General features: G+C 42.6%; 1 protein-coding gene across 2 annotated transcripts in view; it reads right to left on the reverse strand.

The window, feature by feature from the left end:
• The window catches only part of plxnb2b (plexin b2b), a 130,858-nt gene that overhangs the window by 42,837 nt on the left and 61,691 nt on the right, over positions 1-26,330 (reverse strand). For both annotated transcript variants that reach the window (XM_080504313.1, XM_080504314.1), the window contains 4 exons: positions 5,113-6,248; positions 2,415-2,603; positions 2,155-2,280; positions 54-154 (listed from right to left, as the gene is read on the reverse strand). In XM_080504313.1, the coding sequence (XP_080360439.1) occupies positions 54-154; positions 2,155-2,280; positions 2,415-2,603; positions 5,113-6,246 (1,550 nt within the window). In that variant the 5' untranslated portion in view covers positions 6,247-6,248. The remainder of the gene's footprint in view (positions 1-53; positions 155-2,154; positions 2,281-2,414; positions 2,604-5,112; positions 6,249-26,330) is intronic.

The raw sequence follows: 26,330 nt of genomic DNA on the forward strand, positions 1-26,330 counted from the left end.
TGTTAGTCCGTTGCTGTGCGCGCGTACGTGCGTGCGAAAAAAGAGATCCTCACCTGCCCTCCAGGACACACCAGCCACAGTAAGGGTCCCTCAGTTCCACGCATGATTGGCAGTCTTTCTTTTGGAGGCACGTCTGCACTGGCACCTTGGTGATCTAGAGCATTACGACATGAAATATGATCAAACAGCGCACCTTGGGGGGGAGACACTGTACAAAATAGGAAGCATTTACAAGTACAGCTTGTAAAGCCGCTTGGTTTGTGCCAGGTGTGAGTGAGTGCAGAGGGTGATACGAGCCCCGTCACAGCTCACGGTCTCACATGCTCCCTCCACACTTAGCTATTTTGCTTCCTGTTCAAAGTGGTGGGAAAACTCAAAATCATTCAAAAGGTCTGTCAGATACTAAATCGAAGCATGCGCATTCAAAAAAAATATTACATGCGTGACAGACAGGTCAGGGTAAAAAATGAACACAAATTATGTTGGTCCTCTAAAGATTGAATGAGATTGTTACAAAACCATTTACAAAACAGTTGCAGACTAAGTGGAGCATCTAACATGAGAAGGACTGGCACCGTTAACAGGGGCATCAAATGCAAGGCAACACTCCATTGCAAAGTGGAAAAATGACAAAGAAAACATTACTGGAAACTGTAATTTTTAAATTAGACAAACTACTGGTATGATTTTGAAAGCGCTCTTTTTTTTATTCAAGGAGCTCTATGTGTTAATGTTTTGTAAAAACATCAAGATAAATGTTTACTTTTCCAAACTACACCTACACTTGTTTGGACTAAAGCGAAAGGAAACATTTACAGATGTTGTTGATTAGGGGGTTTTTCTGTAATCACTTGGCTATTCTGGCTCATTTTTAGATAAATCTGCGCTGGAACTGAAAGTTTGCTATCCTTGGCCTGTACTGATCCCACAGCTTTCAAAAATAACAACTAATGATGTAAAAAAACATGAAAATAATCTGGCAATCAACTAAATGTACCAAAACATAAAGCATGGCGTAAGAGTGTGGGGCGCCAACATGTTTCTAACCACTTACAACTTTTGGGAAAATTGTGTGAAAACCTGTTGAGACACAAAAAATGCCTTCGAGAAGATACTGTCTTGAACTGTTTCCTCAATAGATAAACGATTTCACACGTCCTCTGTTTGTCAGATAGTGTTTTCTTTTTCGCTGTCGACCACAGAAACACAGCAGAGCAATATACGCTTTCCATTTCAAACACAGTTTGACAACAATTCATGTAAACGAGTTACGAAAGAGCAAAACCCACTCCATTAGCCTACAGCTTCCCAATGTGATCGCCTTGAAACACTTACTAAATCTTTAATTTGACTCTATGTCGTAAAATAAAACTGCACTGCAGTTCAGTCTTATCAGGCCACAAATAGTCCAGTCATCTTATAAAATATGATACCGTGTAGGCAGATTCCACCACACAGCTGTACATTAGGTTGTAAGTTTAGCTCAATGACATTCAATATTAATATGCTGCACAACTATGCACAAGTACTTTACTTCTATAAAGTAATACAGATATATAACAATACATCAAATGCACTCTCCATACTAATTCATTTGAAACAACATCCCTATACAGAAACGGTTGTATATAAATAACAATTCTATCTCTGGAGCTATCTAATGTACACAGAGTGTACACAGTACCATAAAAAAGATTTATCACAAAAAACATATTTCTGATATTAGACACTTAAGAAGGTTATTGCTTATTTTTACAAAAGCAACCTCAACTGCTTCTTCTAAAGCAGAAAATATATCATCTTTCCGAGAAAAACTCGACAGACACAGACAGTAAACAGCTTAACTTTCCTCCGCTGTCTCTGAGCTAAACTCTCAATAACAAAGAAGATCAAGTGAAGAAGCCACTTTAAACACCACAACTTCTGTTTTATTTGAAGCAGCCAGCTACAGCGTCAGGATACAGGCGTGCCACCACACCAAGAGCATCATTTCTATTGCTTAAAACGTATGATTCTCTTCTAGGTGGGCGACAGTGATTGGCTCGGAGAGCTGCAATAACCTAGGTGACCTACGCACAGTGCTCCGCCCAAACCCAGCACTGTGGGGACATATTGTGCTTGATGCATGTGCTGTAATAATCCTGACATACGCACCTTTTTCTCTGTAGTCACATAGAGGTGGCTGTGACTGAGGTCAAAGAAAAGGTTCTTGTTGACCTTGTCTCCGATGGTGTCACCGGGAACTTTGCTGTACACATCTGGCTCTGCAGTCAGGTGCACCTGGACAAAAGGATAAAAAAAAAAAGAGAGAGAGACTCCGTCAGACGTGAGGTTTTCTAATTCAGGTGACATAACTTCTGCATGGAAAAGGAGGAATCTGATCAGATTAACGAAACATTAAGAGACAACTGCACCTTGACAACCTCTCCTTGATTGTTCCCCAAGAAAGCGATGGTGTGATCGTTCTCCACAGCGACAGCCACAGCGGTGAGAAGGCCCGGCCTGGTCAACACTGCCTCTGCCTGTAAGGCGTATTTTGGCTTGCTTGCCAAAGGGGAAGGCAGAAAGTCTGCACCGCACTTGAACTGTTCAAGTGTATCTTTCTGCAAAAGGAGAAAGATAGCATAAACAAGGATGACATATTTATTGTGCGCCTGTTAATACAAAGTATAAGAGAATTTCACTCCCTAGAAGGACTGTATGAGCTCTACTGTGGAGTTACTATAAGACATCCGCAGGTTTACTTTATTCTCATTGCTTTCATCCACAGCTATTTACAATGGTATTTCAAAAGCAGGCATAAATTACATTTCAAAATTTAAAATAAAGCCATGAATAATGTTAATGTATACAACAGTTCTTGTGAGTATTGTATCCAAAAGCAGATATATATATATTTTTTTTATTATTAGCGAGTTTGGAACAAAAATGATAACACTGCTTAAAGCACTCATTAGCTAGAAGTGATCAACTGCATGTTCGGCAGTGCTTTATGAGAACTTAAACTGCCAATGAGACGATGAGCTATAAGTGAGGCGCTCAAAAAAAAAAAAAAAGGCGATGTGCTATTTTACTTATGAGTGACAATGATTTGCCTTCTGGTCAAAAGAAGGCAAAACAGCTTAATTAAAACTGGGTTTAATTGCGATCTAATTTAACCAATGTGGAGAAAATTATTATAGCTAATGTCATTCATCTGCTAATTGTATCTGTGTCAGCAATGTGCTGTTGGCACAGCAGCGTCAATAGCATTGTGAAGAGCAATCAACTGCAGATTCATTAAACTCTCAACTTGAAATATGACAGTATAAACTTTCAGCATGAGGCCAAATATGTTTCTTCTAAATGTTCTGACTGAGCTGGCATATGTCTACACTTAATACAGGGTTTAACAGTGCCAAAAAAAAGTATGCAAGATTGGAACGCATTAGAGATTGTTTTATATTTTTTGCATGAAATCTTGATAAAATATGATCTGGCCTGCATTAAAAACAATGTGATTAACCCAAAAACATTCAAACAGTCGAATAATTCATGTTTCTAATGAACACACCCATTAAAAATTCAGTGCTGCAAGAGAGATTGCATAAATTCTGCAACTGCTTGAACCTCCTTAGGAAGCAAAACTAAACCAAACACTTCCAATAGTTGCTGACCAGACCTGCACAACCTTCGGAATTAGATTTCCGTACAGAAATGCTTCAGCTTAACCATGTTGTCAGAGTGTCGGCAATGAACAGCTTTCTATAGAGTTCTCGTCTGGTCTCCACCCGGAGGTGGATTTCCCTCTTTTGAATCCATTCTGTAGTAGATGTAAGTCCATGCTGAGGGTAATTGTCCTGCTACATCACACATCATTTCCTTCAAGCTTTCAGCTGTCACTCTAGATTTTAACTCCCTGAGCATTCTGGACGGTGGCTTTACATTCAACTTGGCTGGGTTCCCACTTCTTAAGAAAAGTTAGCCAAAGCACTGAATCATCTCGTTGAGAACACTGAAACTCTGAGATGAAGTTGTGGCCCCCTGCAGCCTTATGCTAAACAGCAATTCTTGGTCGAGGGTCTTCAGAAGTCTCTTCTTGGTTCACAGCAGCCGATGTTTGTTTTGAAAAGCAAACGCAAAATTTTATGTAGGTCAAAGTAGCTCTGCACATGGCTTAAGAAGGGGTTTATTTTACTGGCTTTAAGCTTGCTAACTCTTGACTATAAATAGTGCTTTCTTTAGTCACATGCTGCTTTCTGTTTGCCTCCGACTTTGGAAACCAGAGTGATTTTTAGTGCAACAAAGACATGCCCCTTCAGCTTGGTCTGGAAATCGGAGGCTTCGAACACCCCGAGTATTGTTTTCAAACTAATGCGACCATTACGGTACATAGAATTTTTACCAATTACTTTTTTTTCTTAAAATTATTACCAGAAAACACCAATAGCTTGACTGAACAGATCCCTACAATTTACTGATTGGAATTTTGTGAATCTCATGCGACAATGCTGGTTTTCTGTGAAAATGACATCATTCCAAGTACGGACATGTGCATATTGGAAGCAAATGGAAAGCAGCATCAGTCATGCAGTAATCTGCACTCTGACGCTCTAAATTGCATCCAATGCATAAAGCACAGGTATAAAAGAAGGCTGAATGGATCAATAACAAAAGATATACTTGTTTTTTAAGTTGCACAGTGAATGTGAATGATAACGCTCATTAAAAACACAAGTTACAATTGCACGTGCGGTATTAGATCAAAGAAATCATGTTTGACCATACTTGTTACTTAGATGCAGATCAAATTCAGTTTTATGGCTGATTCAAGCAGAAAACTGACATTTTGAAACGGTTCACATACTTCTGGCCACGGTATTCTAAATGAGTCGAGGGAATTGGTGTAAGAGACAAGGAGGAAAAATGCTCGCGATGGAACGAGATTTAAATGGGAGAATACAAAGGATCTGCCGAGGAAAGTAAACAATGCGACACCAAAATAAACTGTGCCACATCTGCGCATTACTGATTATACCGAAGGGACTTCTTCAAAGGATATGTCACCTTCTCACTGTCAGTACAAAGAGACTCTTTTAAAAGTTCACTTAACTGTCAGGACAAAACACGTACCGCAATTTTTGATGTGCAGAATTCGTCTGTTTTAGATGAGTAGGGAATGTCCACGGCAGGAATCCCAGAAATCTTCCCGGAGTCGCTGTAGCACGCACTGATGATATCCAACAGACGCTCATTGATTGAGTTGAGTGGGTACATGCACAGAGCAGAGATGCTGTGATCGTCGTCTTGACTCGCCACCACGAACAGAACTTTACTCCATGACACAACCTTCCAATACATTCCCATACCCGACTCAGACATGGCTCGTGCCAGCTCTTTTCCCGGAGAAGCCACGTACGCAGCTTGAACTTTGTTGAATTGGTTATTAAAGCCGCAATTTAATTGCAGCTCTGTGTGGGAGTAGTAATGGTGGTCGTCTTCACAAAGACGAGAGATAAAGGTCAAGTTTTTGTTGTCCGTACCGTCAAGAGTCCGAGAAAAGAGGAAATAAACGAAACCATCCTCTTTGAAGGCATGCCGGAAGTCGTGCAAGTACTTGGGGACGAACGGCGTCGTCTGTACCGTGGATGCCTCAATGATGCTCTCAAACACAACCCATTCCCGGAAGTCCTGAAGGATCCGTGTGCTGATAAGTTTTGTACTGTCCAGGCTTCCGTAGCCCTTCCCAACAAGAAACACATTGAATGTCTGTGAATCTTTGGAGTAGTTGGACATGACTCCCACCACGTTCACATTGTCCTCTATGCTTGCCACATAAGTCCTCTCGCCTTTACTGTCACTGTAATACAGCTGCTGCTCCACATTGGAGAGGTTGAGGAGGGAGCAGATGCCCCGGTAGCGACTGCCGCACACTATAAGTGAGCCATTAGACGGGTGAACGAGCAGAAGCTTGTTGAGGTTGGGCATGAGCTTCGTGTCCTGGCAGGCTGAAGCCGGGGGCGTGCAGGTCCGGGCATCTTCTTTAGGACCCGTCTCAGCCCGGGCCCGCTGGCGGAGGTCCTGCCCCAGCTGAAAGATGGTGTTGACAGCTCCCAGGTAGATGCGGCCCGTCTGCGGGTCCTGGACCACATTGTTGATGGGGGTCTCGGAGGTGAACTCCACGATGAGCTTGTTGCTGCCGTCCTCCTGAGCCTGCGAGACTGACCGGCAGATGAGGAAGAGCAGAAGCGAGACCCAGCTTGCCATCTCTGGAGGCGACAGAAAAAGAAAAGGTTTTTTGTTATTGATGCTGTGAATGCACATGTGAACACACGCAACACAAGAAACAGCAGGCTTGTGTTTTCTACACATGAAAGGATGAAGCTCAAGGAAAATAGTTGTGTTTTTCTTTGAAAAAAGTGCCTTGAGATGATTGTGTTGCATGTAGTGCTACATAAATCATTAAAAAAAAAACTGAATTCAAAAGAGCAGCAAATAATGCTGAAAATATGCTTATATTTGAATTTCTGTTAGTTTAAGCCATGCTAACTTGTTGTTGATCGCAAAATACCAAATCGGCCTCAACGTTAGAAACTGCATGAAGAAAAAGTTGAATAGATTACTCATTTGAGGTTTGCTGTAGGTCCCTGCTGGGGAAAAAAAAAAGTTGTTCCAGTAGAAACTGAAGGCTAGCAATGTGAAAATGACCTGCAAAGTAACCGTCATGTCATTGTCAATGGCTGGAAAATACAGTAATTGCATCCTTTATTTTATTACTTTCAAGAGTGAATGAAGAAAAATCGAAGCTGGTTCTAATAAATCACATAAATTCAATCGTCACAAACACGGGTTACAATAAACCACAGAGTCATTTGAGTGAACTGGCACTTTAAAGATGACAGCGTTTGAAGCATATCAAGCCATAGATTAACAGAGCTGGGTTATTGGGGTAAAATGATTTAAAAGCAGCCTCCAGCTATCCGGGTGTAGTGTAGGTGTTTGTGCATGACTCAACTCCCTGCTCCAGTTACATAAAGGCTGTGTTATTTTGGATTTAATTTAGTTAATATCAGAAATGATCTGTTGGAGGAAAAAAAAAAAAGAAGAAGAAGAAAACTGCTCCGTGTAGGGGTAAAGAAAGATTAAGGCCAACAGCTAGATCTCGAACCATAACACAATAAAAGCCTATTTAGGAAGCTTGGATCTGTTCCAGCTTCATTTGCACATTGCTTTTCTCCCCCTCCCAGCTACACCTCCGAGCACAATGTGTTCAGCAAGAACACTGTTTTGTCTGAGGAAACATGATCACACAATATCTTTGTAAAATACAGACGGCATCATGTACTGTCTAACAGCAGGTGCCTGTGCAGTCCTCGTTCACTGCTGTTTTCCCAGGCTGTGGTAAATATGGAACTGCAGGTGGTTTTCCAGGCAGATATTGCCCACACAGAAAATGTGCGACCATGTTTGCGTGTGGTTTCAAGCTCTCACGCTCTCAGTTGCATCCTCTTTCTCAAATTCACTTTGCCAGTCAGGTCTGCAGGCACGTGTCAAAGTGAATCCCCTCGATGATACTTACAGTAGGACACTTTGCCAAAGCTGTGTTTTATTATGTTAACCTGCCTTTGCTCACTGGACTAAGTGGGGAGTCGGCTGATTAGACGTTTGCCCAGGGGGCACCCTGTTAATTTCGCTAGAAACACTCATTTGCATTTAAGTGGCCACTACTCGATTTGATGATTTTATTTTTCTTACCATTTTTCAGCCTCAGTCCTTCCCCAAAACCTATTTAACACATTCCGCTGCATAAATGTATCGTGGCCTTTTCAATTCATAGCCTTAAATATTTCCATTAAAATTGAAATGGTGCTATAAATTCCCTGTCTGCGCTTACCAGGACCGAAATGTGTGCGGTGGGTTTTTACGGCTTTAATTAAGTGGGAGGTGCAGCTTTCCGTCAAGATTTAACTAAGAACATTCAACATTAAAAAAAAAAAAAAAAAAATTAAATCTTGACTTTACAATGGTTCTACGGAGTGAACAATAAAGAGTGCATTATTTCAACAGTAAATTCAGCTCTAAAGTAACAGCCTCAGTTTCAAAGACGTTCCCACTGGCAATTACAAGGTTGTGTCAGCTTTAAGAAGCGCCACAATAACTCTCATGTTTGAGCTTTCAAGGAAGCATCACAGAAAGTACAAGAGCTGCAAAACATTCCCAATGTTGACAACATAAGCAAAATGGAGTCACGCTTCACTGACAAAGAAGAGGTGGCAAAACAATGTTCACAATGAAGACACTTTAAACTGAACAAAGACCACAATCCTAAAGGGATTGTGGTCACCACAAGTAAGAATAATTTCTTTTTATGTGCTTCACAAAACCTTCCTTGGAGCAATTTCAGGACTTTGTAGTCACTTTGGGACATTTTGATTTCAAAATGTAAATTGAAGTCAATTCTGAAATGAGGAATGTTTGCTCACAGAAAGCTGCTTTCTGTCAGCGTGCTGGTGATTAAGCTGTTTTGACGAGACAGTCTGACAGCCACATGGCCTTGAATATGCACTTTATTCTGTTTGTGCAAACACCTAGCAGGAGAAACTCCTGTTGTTCATCTCACAATATAACTCCAGTACATAAAATTCAAACCAACAATCAGCCTTATAACTAGTTTTCTCAAATTAGCAGTTGTTAACATAAGACAGGACATAACTGTTCGTGTAGGGAGTTTGCATGCGCTCCCTGTGTATGCATGCATTTTCTCTGGGCATTCTGCAAAAACCTCTGGTTGAGGTTCTTTGGTGACTGGGAATCTGACCTGGGCTTATATGACATTTGAAAGAGATTAAATTAAATGGAAAATAGTGCATGTAATGTATGGTGGTGTCGATGAGAGATCTGATGGCATATTGGTGATCGAAGGAATGAACAGTGATCAATCTTTTCCACTTACTGATCGAGAGAGATAAAAATAAAGGGAGAGATGTGTTGGCGACACAGATTTTCAAAGTCGAAATGACAAACTTGCATTGCCTTTTGGCTGTTCATTTAAATGACACTGATGTTAAGTCACTGAAATATTGCATAGTGCATTTTCAAAATGCTCTGCTCTCCATTTCGTGTAAACAGGAAAACAGAAACTTTTCTGAAATGATGAGACCTGTGATCATCATCGAAACGTTGGCATTAAACATATGAAACAAAAACAGAAAACAGAAATATAAAACAGAAAATTATATTGCTTCCAGTAGATTGTTGTCATGTCAACAGGGCCATAAACACCAGTTCTCCCACCCACTGCGCTTGATAATACCGGTACTTGAATAAAATTCCACTTGAAGTTCAATGATAATTTGTTGTCACATTCAAATCCCATACAAAACTCCAAGGTAAAGCATAAATACTCAACAACTCTGGATTCAGCAAAAAGATGTCAGAATCGACATATGGATGTATATAACCATGACCAGTAATGAAATGTGTCCATGGCACCCTGAATTTCCAATCCTTAAAGAAATAAATGAATAAGAGTTGGCTTTTGGTTACATAGTTTTATCTTGTGATCACTCACTTTAAGAACCGAACTTTAATCTAACACGAGAGCTACCATAACAGAGGCGTCTATAGCCCTTGGCCCCCGCTCCCACCAATCAGATCAAGTATTGATGATCAGCACCCTGTATGCTGACTGAGGGGCGGGATCACCCAAATCTTGTGTTTTAACGTGTTGGTTCGTTCACCCCCCCCCCCCTTTAAAAGAAGAACATTCGATGGAGTTGAAAGACTTTAAAATAAGTCAAAGGTGAAGTAATGCTGTTCGCTTGAGGATGCTTGTTCTGCATTTGCAATGATTATTTTGAAATCATTATTTCACCAATCAGCATTATTAAACAAAACATGCAAAGAAAAAGCAACTTGACGCGAGATACATTTATTTCAAACAGCATTGAGTTCAACCTACTGCTCAGCTCCTACTTGTTTTCTTCATGTGGCCCGCAGGTGAAAATTAAATTCCCACCCCTGCTCTGAATTCACTATCGGTGTGAAAATGTATGTGTCTGTGTGTGTGTGTGTGTGTGTGTGTGTGTGTGTGTGTGTGTGTGTGTGTGTGTGTGTGTGTGTGTGTGTGTGTGTGTGTGTGTGTGTGTGTGTGTGTGTGTGTGTGTGTGTGTGTGTGTGTGTATACCTATGCCTGAGTGTGGAGAAAGTTGCATAAAGCAAAATAGAAGATAGACGGATGTTTGCTTAATGCCAAGGAGTATTTCTCTGTTTTGCATGAAGAGTCTGCCGCTCTGAATCGATACTATACACATTCCCATCAATCCACTTGTGCATTACACAGACCACACAGAGAGACTCCACAAAAGGTGGATTAAGTCAAAGGTTTTTGTGTCAGAAAATTACTTGATTCGTTTGACTTCCAACGTAGCGCGCTGTGACAAAGCAACGTCCACAGACTGTGGATGCAAGGACATATGTCTTGGGGCATTCATTTAGTCTTCAGACGGACTCCACTGCTATTTACAACAATGACTTCAAAGTGTTCTGTTCGTGCAATTCCTATGACCAGCCCCTGATCAGAAAAGAGTGTTGCACAAAATTCTCTCTGATGTTTCATTGTGGGTCAGTGCAAACGAATTTCTTAACATATTTCAAAGGAGCCTGTTCTCTCTCTGGATGTCTCCTTCTGTCGCTCTATCACTTTTTATCCCTTTTTTTCCTCTCCATGAGCTTAATCTTGAACGTTGGAATTAAAGAGGCTTCAAAGAGCTGCAGAGCGACAGGCGCTCAGTGGGGGTGGCACAGGTGGAATGAGGCCCTTTTCTTCCCCAGACCAGCCCACCTCTCTTCTCTTTGCATGCTTCCCAGCCGCTCTGCGAGCACTCGGGCAACTGGGCATACTGTCCAACATGTGGCTATTCTAAATAAATAAAAAAGGTGCTTAATTTAGAGGCTGCGTGCCGCATCAGCCTGCAGCTAATGAAGCCTCCAATGGCTTGGAATAAATAATAATGGAACGCATCATGTGCTAATGAAGCTGGCACATCTGAAAAAATGGGATCTCAAGTAAAACAATTGTTGGATTCCAGGAACGTAATGTCGAATTAGGTATCAAGAGAGGAGAACGTCTGAAGATGGTTGAAATCAAAGTGTTAATACAGACTCGACCAGCTGGAATTTCCCCCTTGACTGGAGCCGTATCTTCCAGCTCAACACAATGGTGACAAAATTGTAATGTTTAGTGTGTGTGTGTGTGTGTGTGTGTGTGTGTGTGTGTGTGTGTGTGTGTGTGTGTGTGTGTGTGTGTGTGTGTGTGTGTGTGTGTGTGTGTGTGTGTGTGTGTGTGTGTGTGTATCTATATATATATACACACACTTAACTCACTGCCTTCCTTTTATGTATAGATGGTCTGTAGATCACACATAGTTGCGAAAAGGGTGTGATACTCCCTCTACTGCATCTACTTGAATTTTACCATCCAGAAGGAGAAGATCGATGTACAACTTCATGTTTTTGTTTTTTCATTTTGCAAGAAGACAGCTAGACTGTGAGAGGACCTGCTAGATCTACATCAATAAGCGTATTGTTATCCAAGCACAACATTTGTAACCTTCAAGATCATATCAATTGGACAGAAAGAATGGACAAACAACAAGGTTAGACAGCAGGTTGAAGTAACAGAGAGGGTAGGATTGCTGGAGGAGATGAATAACAGAAAACCCGAATGCATTGCCAATGGGATGGATGTGCTGATAGTTTGCTCACGTCAACATTTGAAGGCTTGGCTGATGAGAGGAACAAGGGAGGAGAAGAAGAAACTAAACGGGCAACATCAAGATTTAATCTTACTACGATCTGAGAAACCATTCACTGGTTTGTCGTGATTCAAACGAGTAGCACGCAAAATTGGACGAACGAGTGAATAAGCCTTTACATTATATCACCATGCTGTGATTTGAAGGTTGTCTTGTCGACTGCACTGGCAACCTTTTTCGTGTGAATGGGTTTGAAAAGGTAATTAATTCAATGGTTTATGTGTTTTACTGAATTCAAAACCAAGACTTAAATATGTGCCCTGTGACAAGCCCATTCATCCAGCAAAACACAAGTTAGAGGTTCTGCATTTTGCACTGAATTTAATGAAACAGAAATCTCCACTCAGATTAACTCTCACAGCAGTGCGGACGTGAAGCAGAGCCAAGCTTTAGCAGAAACTCAACATATCACAACTCTGCCCTTCTTCTAACTGAAAACCCAAGCTTGATTATAATCCCTCCACGGCTTTAGGTTTATAAGACATCCTATATAAATACCACCTACATCAGTGTTAAGAAAGTACAAGTCTGCTTCATATTTTTTAGGCAATATTTGTGTTGTTGAGTGTTTCCATAGACACACAGACAAGCTGTCAATATTTTATCAGCTCGGCTGCAGCTAGTTAAAAGCAATGCTGTTGAATAGACCACAGCATCGATAAATCCTTGGAAATTACGATGGAATATTGCAGTATTCATCTTTAATTCACCTGGACTCTGACATTCTTGGGGTGCTTATGATGCTATCAAGATTTCATGCTTTGCACAGAACGAAGACAGGAGGAGCTTAAAAAAAAACAAAATTCTACCACTGTGCTTTCCATGACCACATGATTTATTTCCAGATTGCAGACTCTCTGTGAAATTTGCAGTTAAAAAAATTATCAACTTGAAATACCTCACCTCTTGTGGCAACTGTAGATATAAGCCTTACACTTGTATAGGTTTTGTCTATGACTGATCGAAACATAACCGTGGCAAACAAGTTCAGAAATCACACAAACACTTACATTAGTGAATAATGGGGGGGGGGGGGGGGGGGGTGATATCAAGAACAAATCTGTTGTGCAACCTGCACAGGCTTGTATATAGCACACCAAGGTGTGCCTCAATCATTGCACGCGCATCCACACGCACACACACCTTGTGTCGACAAATATAGTACCTTCTCATTCAGCCTCTCTCTGCAGGTTGGGACATGTGGACAGGATACAGTTCTCAAAGGAAGATAATTGAAAAAATGGCAGGTGTGCACACAGGCACACACAGATTTCCACAGGCTTAGAGGAACATGTGCATGCACCAGTACATGCACCAGCCCAGCATGGAGTGCTGACGAGGTAATCCCCATCAGACCACACAGAGACACTCTTCTCTTCAGACAGCCATGCTGCGTTTCTGTGACTCTGGGGCACTGAATCCCAGCATGGCACTCCACACGCATCTCGGCCAGTCCTCTCGCCAGGAGGAAGTATGCGAGCGTCTCGCGGCTCGGGAGCAAGAGATCAGGAAGCAGCGAGCGGGGTGGGGGAGTAGAAAGAGAGAGTGGGGGTGTATGTGTCTGTTGTGATTACATCGTGCTCACAAACATCTGCACAACTGCTGACCTGGCAGGTTTTGAAGCAGCGTGTGTGCTCGTCTCACTCATTAAAAGAGATAGAGAGAGGAAACTGATATGATAAATAAAAAAAATAAAAAAACTGACACCCTACGCTGAAAACATAATGGGATATCACCCCATACCGTGATCATTCATATTCAGCACTTCTTCGCTGGAGAGCTGGCTTTGACAGCCACCAGCTCTGACATTGATGTGGGGGTGTCTTCCCGCTGAAACCACTTTCACTGTAATACACTGATAAAAGGGAACTGCTATTAAATTACTCGCCTGTCCCTAGCGGCCTGAGCCCTGGGCAGAGAGGAGGAAGGAGAGGTGAACGAGGGGTTAATGTTCGAAAAGAAACCTTGCCATGTCTCTCACAGCATGTGGGATGCTGAAAAGGCCTGATAAAGTGAGTACAAGTAAAACATGACAACCTGGGTTTGCAGCCATAACAAGGATCTGGGAAAGAGGAAAGATTGTCGCTCTTTATTTTCCCGCCACCAGGAAAGGATAGGCAGAACAAGAAGCATCGTTAAAGATAAAACAAGAAGTGGGACAGCATGAAGAAGGCTTTCCATCTCTACATGTCTTCCATCTTGCCGGGTTTTTTTTTTTGACATGCAAACACCCTTGTCCCATCTTCTCAGCGAAATGGTTTCACAACTTTCAACAGGAGGCTGGTATGACGACGGCAATCCAATTTCCAAATGAACAATTACCCTGCCGTCAGGGATGGCAGTTCATTTATTTCAATTTGACTGACTGGGAGAGCCACACTCACCAAAGCAGCCAGCCCCAGCCATTGTATTCAGGGCACCAGACGCAGGCGGGGGGATTGATGGGCCCGGTCCATTTCAGTGGGATCCAGCTGCTATGGCCTAAATATGCTGCTAACGCCTTTAAAGTTGGCCCGTGACCCAACAACGGTGTGTGTGTGTGTGTGTGTGTGTGTGTGTGTGTGTGTGTGTGTGTGTGTGTGTGTGTGTGTGTGTGTGTGTGTGTGTGTGTGTGTGTGTGTGTGTGTGTGTGTGTGTGTGTGTGTGTGTGTGTGTGTGTGTGTGTGTGTGTGTGTGTGTCTTGATTACACCACATGTCCCAGTTCTCACGACTATGTCCTCGTGCATATCTTGTGTGTCTACATGTGTCTGTCCTCTTGTGCACGTTTGTCTGTTCTGATGTACAACCACGATTCAGCGCTTATGAGTGTCACACCCGCACATGCACACGCCATCCTTTTAGGCACAGCACTTTTCCTCATTAGGACTGATAGACTGTTTGTGTGTCTGTTTACCGCTCTGTCACCATTTTCAAGGCTCCTGCTATCTCGCCTCTGCCAGCTGGACACTTGAGCAGCGAGAGCGCAGAAACCACAGGCTCACATTTGAATGTGCTTCTGTGCAGTGACACACACACACACACACACACACACACACACACACACACACACACACACACACACACACACACACACACACACACACACACACACACACACACACACACACACACACACACACACACACTACAAGACTTTTCTGCCTCATACCTTTCTCAGCAGCTGACCTCGGTGTCTCTTGTAATCTCTCAATCTCTGTTTGTCCCTCAAACAAGCACACAAATGCAACCTCTCTCCGTCTGGGCAGTGGCAGGCCCGGGCTAATCTCCCAATGCTAACTGGCCCCCTCCAACCCCCAGCTGGACGTTGCAGCTTTCCAGCGGGACGGACTGAGTGGCTGTTTGCTCTGTGGACACAGCTGGCGGATGTAGGAAACCTGATTAAATGGCCTGGCCTGGCAGAGAAGAGCTACTTTCAGGAGCCAATACCTCCTACGAACGGCATTGCCGCCACGTCCAGACGGTTGTGAATACATACAAACAGTTTTGGAGGCAGGCATGCATGCACGAGCTCACTCACAGATAAGTATCTCAGGTCGGGCACTGTAAGTGCAAACAAAAAAAAGACTGCCCGCACTCACAGCCATAACTGCAACTAAATATATGCTCATTATCAGTCAATACGTTGATTTTCTTTTTCAGTGATTGATTAATTGTTTAGTCCATAAAGTGTCTGCAAAGTTTTGTTTGATGAATGCCTTAAATAATTGATTAGCAGAATACATGCCCATTAATTCTCTCTCAATCTACCACTCAAATAATCAACGTGTGGTTCCAGCACTACCCACAGCACTCATTTCTTTTTGACACGTTGAGTGATGGCTGCAGGGAATTTCCTTTTTCACTTGCTCCTGTCAAGACTCCACACTCTTGTTTCAAGAACAGGTAATTACTTAGTGCCTTGCTCAAGGATATCCGAGCAGGTTTTCTGCTTGCACTCGCAGAGAAACTAAAATCCCATGCAGGGTAGTTTCCCTCATCCGTACACTCCCCACCCCCACCGCACATCCCCCCCCAAGGCGATCACCTGCTTCTGATGTATGATTGTCCTGCACCTACATAAAGCATGCACTCACATCCTGACACACGTGCAGCAACAATTAAGAAGTCAGGCAGGCAGACTGACTGCTGGGAAGGAATCCATTACACACCTTATTGGTTATAATGATTTCACTTCACCAGCATAAATGCCAATGAGCCATGAAGGTATCTTGTAATGTGGTTTAGTCTCAGTGCCCAGTTTTCGTTTGGTTTCAAGGGGAATACTGATCTCATAGTGAGTGATTGCTTGCCTGCCCTTTTGTAGGTATTTGCATGGAACCTTTGGAGCCGAGGATATAAAGACTAAACTCGTGTGTGTTTTTAGTGGCTTTGACCTCCAAGTTCATCCAAAGCAAATTCGGAAATCAGTCTCCCAGCATGGTATACATAAGCGAAATAATACTGTCGACAGCATGTGAAAAGATTTTCATATCAGATCTCCCGAGTGCTACTCTACCGGGATTGTTTTCAGGCTTCAAAACCTGTTGTCTGTGGATATTCTTGTCCATAGCAAGTTCAACACTTTTTGCCACCAAATTCAGCCTGAAGCATCCTGGCCAGCTGTACTGAAAACTGTTCCCTGGATGCCAGAGTTGGAAGAACAATTTATTCTCATGCACATTTTCTGAAAATAATTTAATGAAAAAAAGTGGCAGCAATTATTTTGTTGAGCCATTTTGAGGAGGCGCTGTGGACTGGCACCAGCACCTACCTATGGAATGATCTCTTTACACCCGACAGCATTATCAGAAATTCCTTCGCCTCTGTATCTTGCCAATTCAGTGCCATTTTTTTATTACATTTTGGTCCTATTATAAGGATGTTTTCACAATATGGTTAAATCAGATCAACATTTAACGGAACCTAGTTTTCAGATCGATCAGACAGCTACTGAACTGTCCCCGAAAAAAATACTTCTGCTCTACATGTTCCCACTCCACACCTCCCCAACGTTAGTGGGTTGCTGGGTCGATGTGAAAATGACTTTACATGTGGCATTGTCTTGAAATGAACAAAGACACAAATAAAGTATAGATTTGAGCGGGCTTTTGTTGTAATCACAGTCACTAACTCAGTCCAAAGCAGCCCTACTGAATTAAAGTTTAAAAAAAAACAAAAAACTTTATTTGCTAAATCCGTCAGCTCAAACAAGTATAATTAAGGTTGAACAGACAGCACATCTCTGTTTCAACTCATTGTTGTTGACATTTCAGAGGAATGTCATCAGTGTGGTTAGAGTTTTGGCGCCAACTCAGAAAAGATTTATGTCTGCTTCAGACTGATTCAAAAAGAATAAAATTACAACGTTTACATGCATTCAAAAACCAGGTTACTGAAAGAAATGCAGTTATGCTTGTAATCCGAGAACACTTTAACACACAGTGTAGTAGCCTGGTTACTGCAAATACGTAGCAGGTATGTAATCAAATTACGTCGCTGAATTGACTTTATCTTAGAGGCATTTCTTAGAACATGTGACTGATAGAGGATGTTGCTTCGAGATCGTTTTAGGTGGGTACTTTGAAGCAGATTAACAATACTGTGAGAAGATGGATAGAGCACAGCTTGTTCTTAATGCAAGTTTGAATTACATCACGTGTTCCACCAATGAATATATATTATTTAACTTAAAACATTTCCTGTAACGATTTGCCATCTCTGCATGCCTGAGTCTTTCTCTTGTACATATTTGCTTGGAAAAGACTGATTAAATATCAGCTTCCCTCGATATACACTGCTGAAAGATGTTGCTGTGGTTTTAATCATCTACACCAATTGCATGAACCAGTTTCAGTGTTAACAAGGCATTGAAAAAATAGAAAGAAAGAATAAAAGCCGACTGGGACAACAGGACATCAGAAATCTGTGAACTGTTGCAGCTCTTTATCTAGTGAGGCACAAGTTAGTTTCCTATTTATGCACAGACTGTACAAAACCTTTTTTTTTATTTCATAAGACTCTCATATCTTTTTTTTCTTTTTGGATAAGTTCAAAACAATGCCCCAAGCTGGGAAAAAAAAAAGAAAAAGCGACTGTTCCCATACACCCTGGTAGAGTAGGGCATGAATAGCACACAAGGTGTAGCAATTTCAGTAGAGAAGGCACAACGGATCATCGAGTGGCAGGAGGACAGGAACAGAGGGAGCGCAATCACACACACATTACTGACTGAGTCCCAACAGCTCCTTTGTGCAAGCTGGCAGGTGCCCGTCACTTGTCAAGATGAGTCTGAGAGCGACTGGTGACTGAGCATTATGATATTCGGGATATGAAGCCTTAGCTGAGGTTCTTACTAATAATGCTATGAGGTAATGGCTCAAGGATTAGCCAGCACTTCAACACATATAGGCAAAAGGTCATGTCGGCAACTCAAAACATAATGGCTGAATTAGCTGCAGAAAAATATACCATACAATTATAATAGCTTTCAGTAAGAAGAAGTGCTTTCTGCTGGCTATGCAGCAGGAAATAAGACGGGGCTACTTTTTAATTAATCGAACAAGGAAAACTTATCACAGGAAGGGTAGACTCAGATACAGCGTATATATGCTTCAAAAGCCTTAACTCATAACAAGAAGCACTTTCTAACTTCCTCCTTCCTGCTGCTCACACAGATACTAATGAAAAACTGAATTTGACTACCTACACCACTTCTCCTCAGTACAACACACTTCGACCAAATGTTCTTGACGCTATTGAAACCTCTCCACAACACTCATCCCTCAATCCGCCGACCCTTGCAATCTTCATCCATCATCTATCAGAGCTGCTGCAGCCGAAGGGGAGAGAGCTGCTAAGCAGGGCCTGACTAATGGCTAAACAAACACCATTATCAGGCCTTGGTGGCCGAACGTTGAGCTACAGGAGCCCCAGAGCAGCTGAGGCTCTTTAATACTTAATCCCTGCTGCCCTGCTCCGCTTGCGGCCTTGTTTTTTAGCAAAGGGTGACACTGAAGGTTTCGCTAATGAGGGAAAAAAGAGGACAAACATGAGGGACGAGTAGGTCTGAATAAAGGGGGACGTCACATGTACAAGTACAAACACATGCACAATCACTTACCTCCAAGAACGAGTTGTGGATAGACTGTATTAAGACAGGGTAGAGACAAATGTGGCCCACTCGTCTTGGCCAATTCCCCTCTCTAAAAAAGGCTCAGGGAGAAGTTAATGAGCCTGTTACAGCCGCACAGTTCCCCTGATAAGGCTGCTGATTGCACCACAAGTTCAAATGCAAGCGGATTTTGGGTGCATGTGCGCGTGTCTGCACCCACATTTGTATGTGTTTGTCACCTGACCCGAAACGGTCATCTGCTAATCATACGTTCGCAAGTCAGGAATGCACATTTTGTGATGAACACGAACACACGCACACGTGCGCGCTGACACGCACACACGTCGCCACAAATCTCAAGGCGCAATCTATCCCACTCGCACTCATTCGCTCGCCTACATACACTGAAGTCACACCCGTGATCACATTTCTCTCACATACTCACTCTCTCAATCAAGTGTGACTGAGCGAGCAAGCCACTCAATGAGAGTGGGTGATTAGGCCCACGGAGAGTAAGCCTGACCTTTCCCTCCACATCAAGTCCTCCACGCGCATGTGTGTTTTTATGAGTCAGTGGCTGTAAGCTCTCGGGCCCGCGCCACTTCACATCAAATGTCACTGACTTAAATGAGACGGCCAGACGGTCAGGGCGATGGAGGGGCAGGAAAGTGAGGAGATAGAGGAGGATATTAGGAGGATATGAGGGATGAGGAGAAACCAAGGAACTGTGAGAGAAGTTTTTACAGTAGGCTGCAAGGAAACGCCAAAAAAAGGAATGACTTTAAAAGGAAGAGAGAGAGCGAGAGCCCTGTCACCGATCAATCCTCTGTCTCAGTTCTCTCCCCCTTTGCATGAGAAACAGCACAACTGAGGTATTTTTAAATTCATGGTTGGCTGTGGGAATTTAGCACAGGCCCTTGTGGGTACATAAACCTCCCCCTCTAACTCTAAGGGATGGTTGAGTCGGCACTTCCGCGTTCTCAGAGCCGGGATGGACAGAAAGGCAGACGTCTGAGTCAGGTCTCAGAGGAGGGTGTGTGCGGAGGGCAGCTGAGGTTTTGTTTCGTGGGTTTGTTGCTCCCCTAACTGCCGAGGGCAAACTTAGACAAAATATATTCATGGCTTCTCCTGTTACTTTCAAACAGCTTGTGTCTGTGTTGATGCCTATTTCTGTTTCAACTTTTCAAGGATAAATACGTCTTATTCCAACACTATGTAAACCAACTTCTTGCTGAAGTTTTGTATGTATTATTATTCCAATGGCCAATTAGTTGGATGCAACTTTTCTTCCGGATAATTTAGTTATTAGTACATAATATTCATTGCTGCCAGCCTCTCAAATCAGAGTATCTGCCAAATTTGTTATCTCTCCAAGACAGCATTGAACATTGTTGAATTCTCCACTGTTGTTTTGACAAAACAAACTATATGAAGACATCACCTTGGGTGCTGGGAAGATTTATAGTCCAAACAATTAATCAACAAAGTAACTGCCAGATTAATCGAGGAAGGAAAATAATCATTAGCTGCAGCCGCAGACAACACCAAAATGCATTTTGTAAGCGAGGAAGCGTGTACAGTCGGGTAATTAGAGGTTTTAACTACACCAGAGGTTATCCAAATTTATTTGGAAGCGCAAATAAGGGGGAAAGTGTGAAATTATTACTCAAACTACCTCTGCCATCAATCATAATTGACTGGCTCTACTCAGAGCCACCATAGCAATAAACACAGTTTTTTTTCTATACATTACAGAATTATTGCACTCTCTCATTATTACACTTTCAGCTTTACCTTCAAGCAAAGAGCTTTAAGAACCCATTCTCAATTTGTCTTATGATATGACTGCCTGCGAGTAGTCTGACACATTCGAGCGACGTCCCCGTCCTCGCCGGCTAATTCGCTGAATACAATGCTGTCATGTTCAGTAGAAGTAAATGCCTGAAACTATAGTAAAATATGGCAAACTGGAATCACTGTTTAATAGCAGGTAAAGGTATGTGATGCTGGTGGGATGACAAGTTCCCATCTGTCTTGTCTCGCCCTTTTCCTCTTCTTTTTCTACCCGTCATCGCAGCAGATCTCCGAGGAGATTGTGAGCCGGCACTCACTGTTGACGGGCCGGAGGACGCGTGGCGTGACGCCCGGGTTAATTAAGTTTGAAATCGTAGAGATGATCAGTGGTGCTGCCACTCACGCTGCCATCCTCCCCTCCCCCCCTTCGCCTCCACCGCTGTGTCCCCGCTGCCGCCACAGTGTTCAGTCTGTCTGACAGGTAGAGGGGTGTTTGTGTGCATAAGTGCGAAAGAAAAGAAGTGTTACTTTGCATGGGACTTTAAAAAGGAAGACAAACAACCACAGGAAGCGCAACGTGTGAATAAGATTGAGCTAGAGCAATTATGTAGCAACTGATCGGATAGATCATCTCGCTCTCTCTGACTGTTTCTGAAAACCTTCCCATAAGTCATGAGAAATTTTGCATTGAGACTTGTTTGTGTTATAGATTAGGGATTTTCACAATGTGGGCGGCAACCGCTCACAGACATTCAACCACATTGTGCCCTGAACTTTCACACCACACATGCAAATGAAAAGTCTTCTTTTAACTGTAAGATGCTGTCAATTTACAATATGAGGTCTTTTACATGTAGTTTCTGACTGTCATTATGTCATAATGTAACTTTCATTATATTATTTGGATTTGTGTGAATTACAAAGAATTCAGTTGTGAAAATGTTTGTTTTAATGGAATATTGAACAGACATCCAGCCTGCAGGATAGTATTCCTTAACACTTTGAAAACCACTGCCACACATCTATACAAGGAGATCACTCACTTTATAGAAACTGTCATCAGAACATTTGCCATTCAATTCACATGTAAATATGAAGAGCAGACATTGTTCCCAATTCCTCAAATATCACAAGTAACGGATATAATGATGTTCTGTGAAACTAGTGAAGGTTCCTTCATGATAAAAATGAAAGAATTTTTTATATTCTCATAGTTATTGAAGAGTAGACTATAGGTTGACGTATGAAAAAAAAACACTACAATCATAAGACTGATACTTAAAAGAAAGAAACATTTTGATACTGATCACATCTTAACAGCTTTTTGTCTGTTACTGCAAATCAATTATTTTCAAATCCTCTTGAGTTGAACTTTTCATAATTTCAGTGTAGAAATGCGTATTAAATGTATTATGTATTTTCAAGGTCGTATTTTTATTACAGGTTCACATGAATTTAAAACAGACTGACACATCCCTCGTCAAGTTCTCTTCAATGTTTTTTTCCCCATTCACTTTAAAAGCAAGATTTCTGTAAAAAATGAGCTAATTAAACTGCTGTTTATTGCATACAGCAAAATAACCATAGACTTTGAGCAGCTCGATCAATAATGCATTACCAGTAATAACCCATTACAAAAACTCCTAAAATATGATTTTTTTTTTAAACTCAGAAAGTATATAAAATGTATGTAAGGCGATATTGGGTAACACGGTTGAGTCCCAGAGGCATCCGATCTGTATTCAATCAGACTAGTTCCATCGACAAGTATCAAAAAGTGCTCCCTATTGGTCTCGTGTTGGATTGTTTTATAGGCAAAAGTGACTCTTAACACCATCTGGTGGCTCAAAGTTGTATCACACCTGACTGGGTTGTCAGGACTGCCATTTACTTGCACCATATTGATTGCTATCTTTCTCGAAGTGTCAAATGTAATACTACATTGCACATTTAAGACAATTTAAAGATTAGTATTTCAAAATTATACTTTAGTACAGTAGCTGAGAAAATATACTTAGAGTACGATGCAAATGATCCCTTTCATAATACCGTAGATCTTTTTGCTTGACTATGTTATTAATTTCCCTCAAGAAATCAAAGTTCCTAAACCACCTCAAGTATAATGTGATGCATATCTACACCTGATGAAGGTCTATGATTACCTTGTATTTTTGATTTGGTTTTTGATTAATTGCTCAGCTCTTGTGCGATCGCCATTTCTAATCAAATGCAGATGCACAAAGGTCAGAGGGAATTAGTCCCCCACAGTCTAAAAATAAGCTGCTTTAATCAGGCTGCAGATGGCCTGATAAGCAGCAGGGTGGTATTACGGGCCGGCCGTGTGGCGTAGCTGAGGCGTGTCAGAGATAGCATCTGCACCTCATCGCTGAAGGTGTCTTTCATGTCAGGTGAGCGCACTGACATTCTGTCACATTCAGGCTTCACGTGTGTGTGTGTGGGGGGGGGGCTAGCTGATGGGTGGGGTGGGGGGACAGACATCAAAGTCTATTGGCAGAGAGGGCAAAGGCACACATACCTTCCGTTTATGTGGGGAGAAAAACGGATGGCGCCCTCTCGCACATGCACACCAACCATGTTTGGTGACAGGCCTTAAGTTTGAGTGTGCGATAGTGCTGATGTGTGCCAGCGACGATTACATTCCCGTCTCTTTATCTCCTGAGCTTTCTGCTGATAATTACAGCTGTCCCTTCTTTCAGACTCGGTCACACCGAGGCTGCCAGTCTGCGCAGCTCGAGCCAGAGGAATTATCAACACGGCCATCGCGAAAGGGAGCACGCCAAGGTCAGGCCCCATGTTCAATTTCACTTTTGATTCCAGTCCACCTTTCTTTCTCCTCCAGCACTTATCCACTCCTCCCTCCTGGCCCACCCACGCTGTCGCCGTAGAATTTCACTCCAGGGCTAACCTCTATTTCCAGGACAACCACCACCTTGACACTCATTCATTTCCAATCCTGCAGAGTGGTCGGCTGAATGGAAATTGACGATTCAATTTTTGGAATGAAACTCAAGAGTCCTTTTGGAATTGACTCTCCCCTTCTGCTCCCCCCCCCCCCCCCCCCCCCCCCCGTCTACTCCTTCTATGGTGACCGTTCTGCCACCACCTCTGCCCCCCGCCACTCGCTATCTCCGTCCTGGTCTGCTGAGTACAGCCAATTTCTCTGCTTGTATGGAGACGTGGGCGAGCTGGCGATCGTAAAGCACAGGTTTAAAGAGAAAAAAACAAACACCCGCCAGCTCCTACAGACTTTTCTCAGACACCTTTCCTCAGTGTCTGCTCTCACATCACTAAACTGCCGTCAAACAAGCAAACACTTAAAACCAAAGGGTTTATTCTCAGCATTGCTCCCAGCTGGATGTTGGGTGGCAATTTAAAAATGATCTATGCAAATGTAATTTCGCTGTGTGTCATCCAACACAGCCAATTAATGAGTGAGCTTCTCTAACCCAACTATAAATTAACAAGGCTAGATATAACAGCTAGATTAATGTGTTTTTCTGGGACTTGCCTAATTGCTGGAAGACTCCGGTGGGGCTAGTGCGAGCTGCCTCATTTCTACATGTGATAGAGTGAGTTAAGACAGAGCGCGATAAACGCCTGCTTCAACTCTATTTATCATTTATATGAACTTTGTTGTCTCTGCTATTGGTTTTTTGTGAGAAAAATGCACAGGGAAGGAGATGGGTAAAGATATCTTGTCCTCTGGGAACTTGTATTTACTTGAGCAGAAATTAGTAGTATCAGATGTTGGACTGAGTTCAGTCTGAAGGACAACATGAGCTTCAGTCGGAGTAAGAAATGTATTAATGAAAAACAAATCCATAAGTGGTCAGAGAGAGTGTATGTGCATTGATGTCGTATCTAGTAATGAGACACGAGAGCTTGTGGCAGGGAGAAAAGAGAGGCCTAAGAGGTAAGCGAGACAGAGGATGAGTAACCGTCTGTCTCAGCCAGAGGAGGGGGGGGGGGGGGGGGACACACGAGTGAGAGTGAGACAGACAGAAAATAAGCTTCAGGATCGAAAACAGCACATCACCAACATGGAGGCCTTTTGTTTTGCCCCTCTCAACCGATTGTTCTCTTCGCCAAGGGTGAGAACGCTAATCCGCTGTGGAAAGGAGAGTTGGGAGGATTTATTTTAAGTATCCTTATTAGTGGGAATTCACTGATATGGGAAGGGAGGAGGAGAGGAGGAATGGGTGACGGAGGGGAGAAAGGTTGAGTGCTGAATGAACAAGGAGGAAAGAGAACAGCATGAGCGTAGTGTATTCTGAATACACTGTAGGTGCCATATGAATCTTTAATACGTGGCTTAATGGGGAGGGAAGAAGGGAGGAGTGAAGAATATAAAAGAGGAAGAGGGAAAGGGAGAGGAATCTCAGAGGAGGATACTGAGCCCCCCCATATCACAACACTCCTGATAAGTGACAGCCGCCCAGGATCAAACCTAATTCTCCACACCTCCAACACCACAAGAGCTCCTCATTCACTCGCTCACGCCGTCTCTCTCCCTCACACACACTCCCTCAGCTGTAGACAATGATGACAAAAGGACAGACTTGCCTTTGTCATCAAAAACAAACAGACGTGGGCCGATATGCAGATAAAAAAGGATAAAGGATCTTTCCAGGTGATAAATTTCTTAATTGCTTTTGTTAAACACATACCCTGCTGGAAGCTTGGCCATGGTACATCGTTTTAATTACACGCACAAGAGCCTAATTAGTTGTATCTGTTGTACCAGAGGCTAACGTGCACCCAATTAGACCCAAATCAAAGGAATGGTACAGTCAGAAGAGGGAAATATGCGCTACTTTGTTCTTGTACGGTATTCATCAAATAACAGAGGAAAGTAAAGACGTCGCTTAACTTACCAAGTTGCTGATGTCATGATCACCCTTTGCTATCTTTAAACTAATTAAATACTCTTTCCCCTCGTGTGAGCGCAAGAGCCGGTGGCTGTCTGACTTGTCACCGTCTCCATCTCTTTGTCTTGCTGAGAATACATCGTTAAAGTGGAGGAAAAAAAATGATTGGTGTGATGATACAGGCTAAGTGGCACAGCTTACAACTGTGGCGCTGGTGCAACAGTCTGTGGATTAACACTGGCAAAGTATGGCCTTCAGAGCGAGATCGACCAGCTGGCTCACATCAACAGCAAAAAAGAAGAGAGGGAGACTGTCTGCAGTGAAATAATGACTACACAAACACTTTCCTGTAAAGGACTGAGAAGATCCATTCATATCTGAATAGAAGGCTTCTGTGATTGTAACAATGGAAGATAACGGATAACCTACAGAGAGACATCCTATATATGAGAATTGAAAATATTCAAGAGCGTGTACAAATATTTCCCCCAATGGCCTGATGAACACACACACACACACACACACACACACACACACACACACACACACACACACACACACACACACACACACACACACACACACACACACACACACACACACACACACACACACACACACACACACACACACACACACACACACACACGAACCAGAATTAACAGTTCCTCTGAAATACAACTACATCAAAGCCTTTTCCTCATCCCCAAAGAACAGCGCCTTCCCCCCACAGCGGGGAAAACTGATCCCGCAAACTTCCA

This window comes from Blennius ocellaris (assembly GCF_963422515.1).
Source record: "Blennius ocellaris genome assembly, chromosome: 11".
Taxonomy (NCBI): domain Eukaryota; kingdom Metazoa; phylum Chordata; class Actinopteri; order Blenniiformes; family Blenniidae; genus Blennius; species Blennius ocellaris.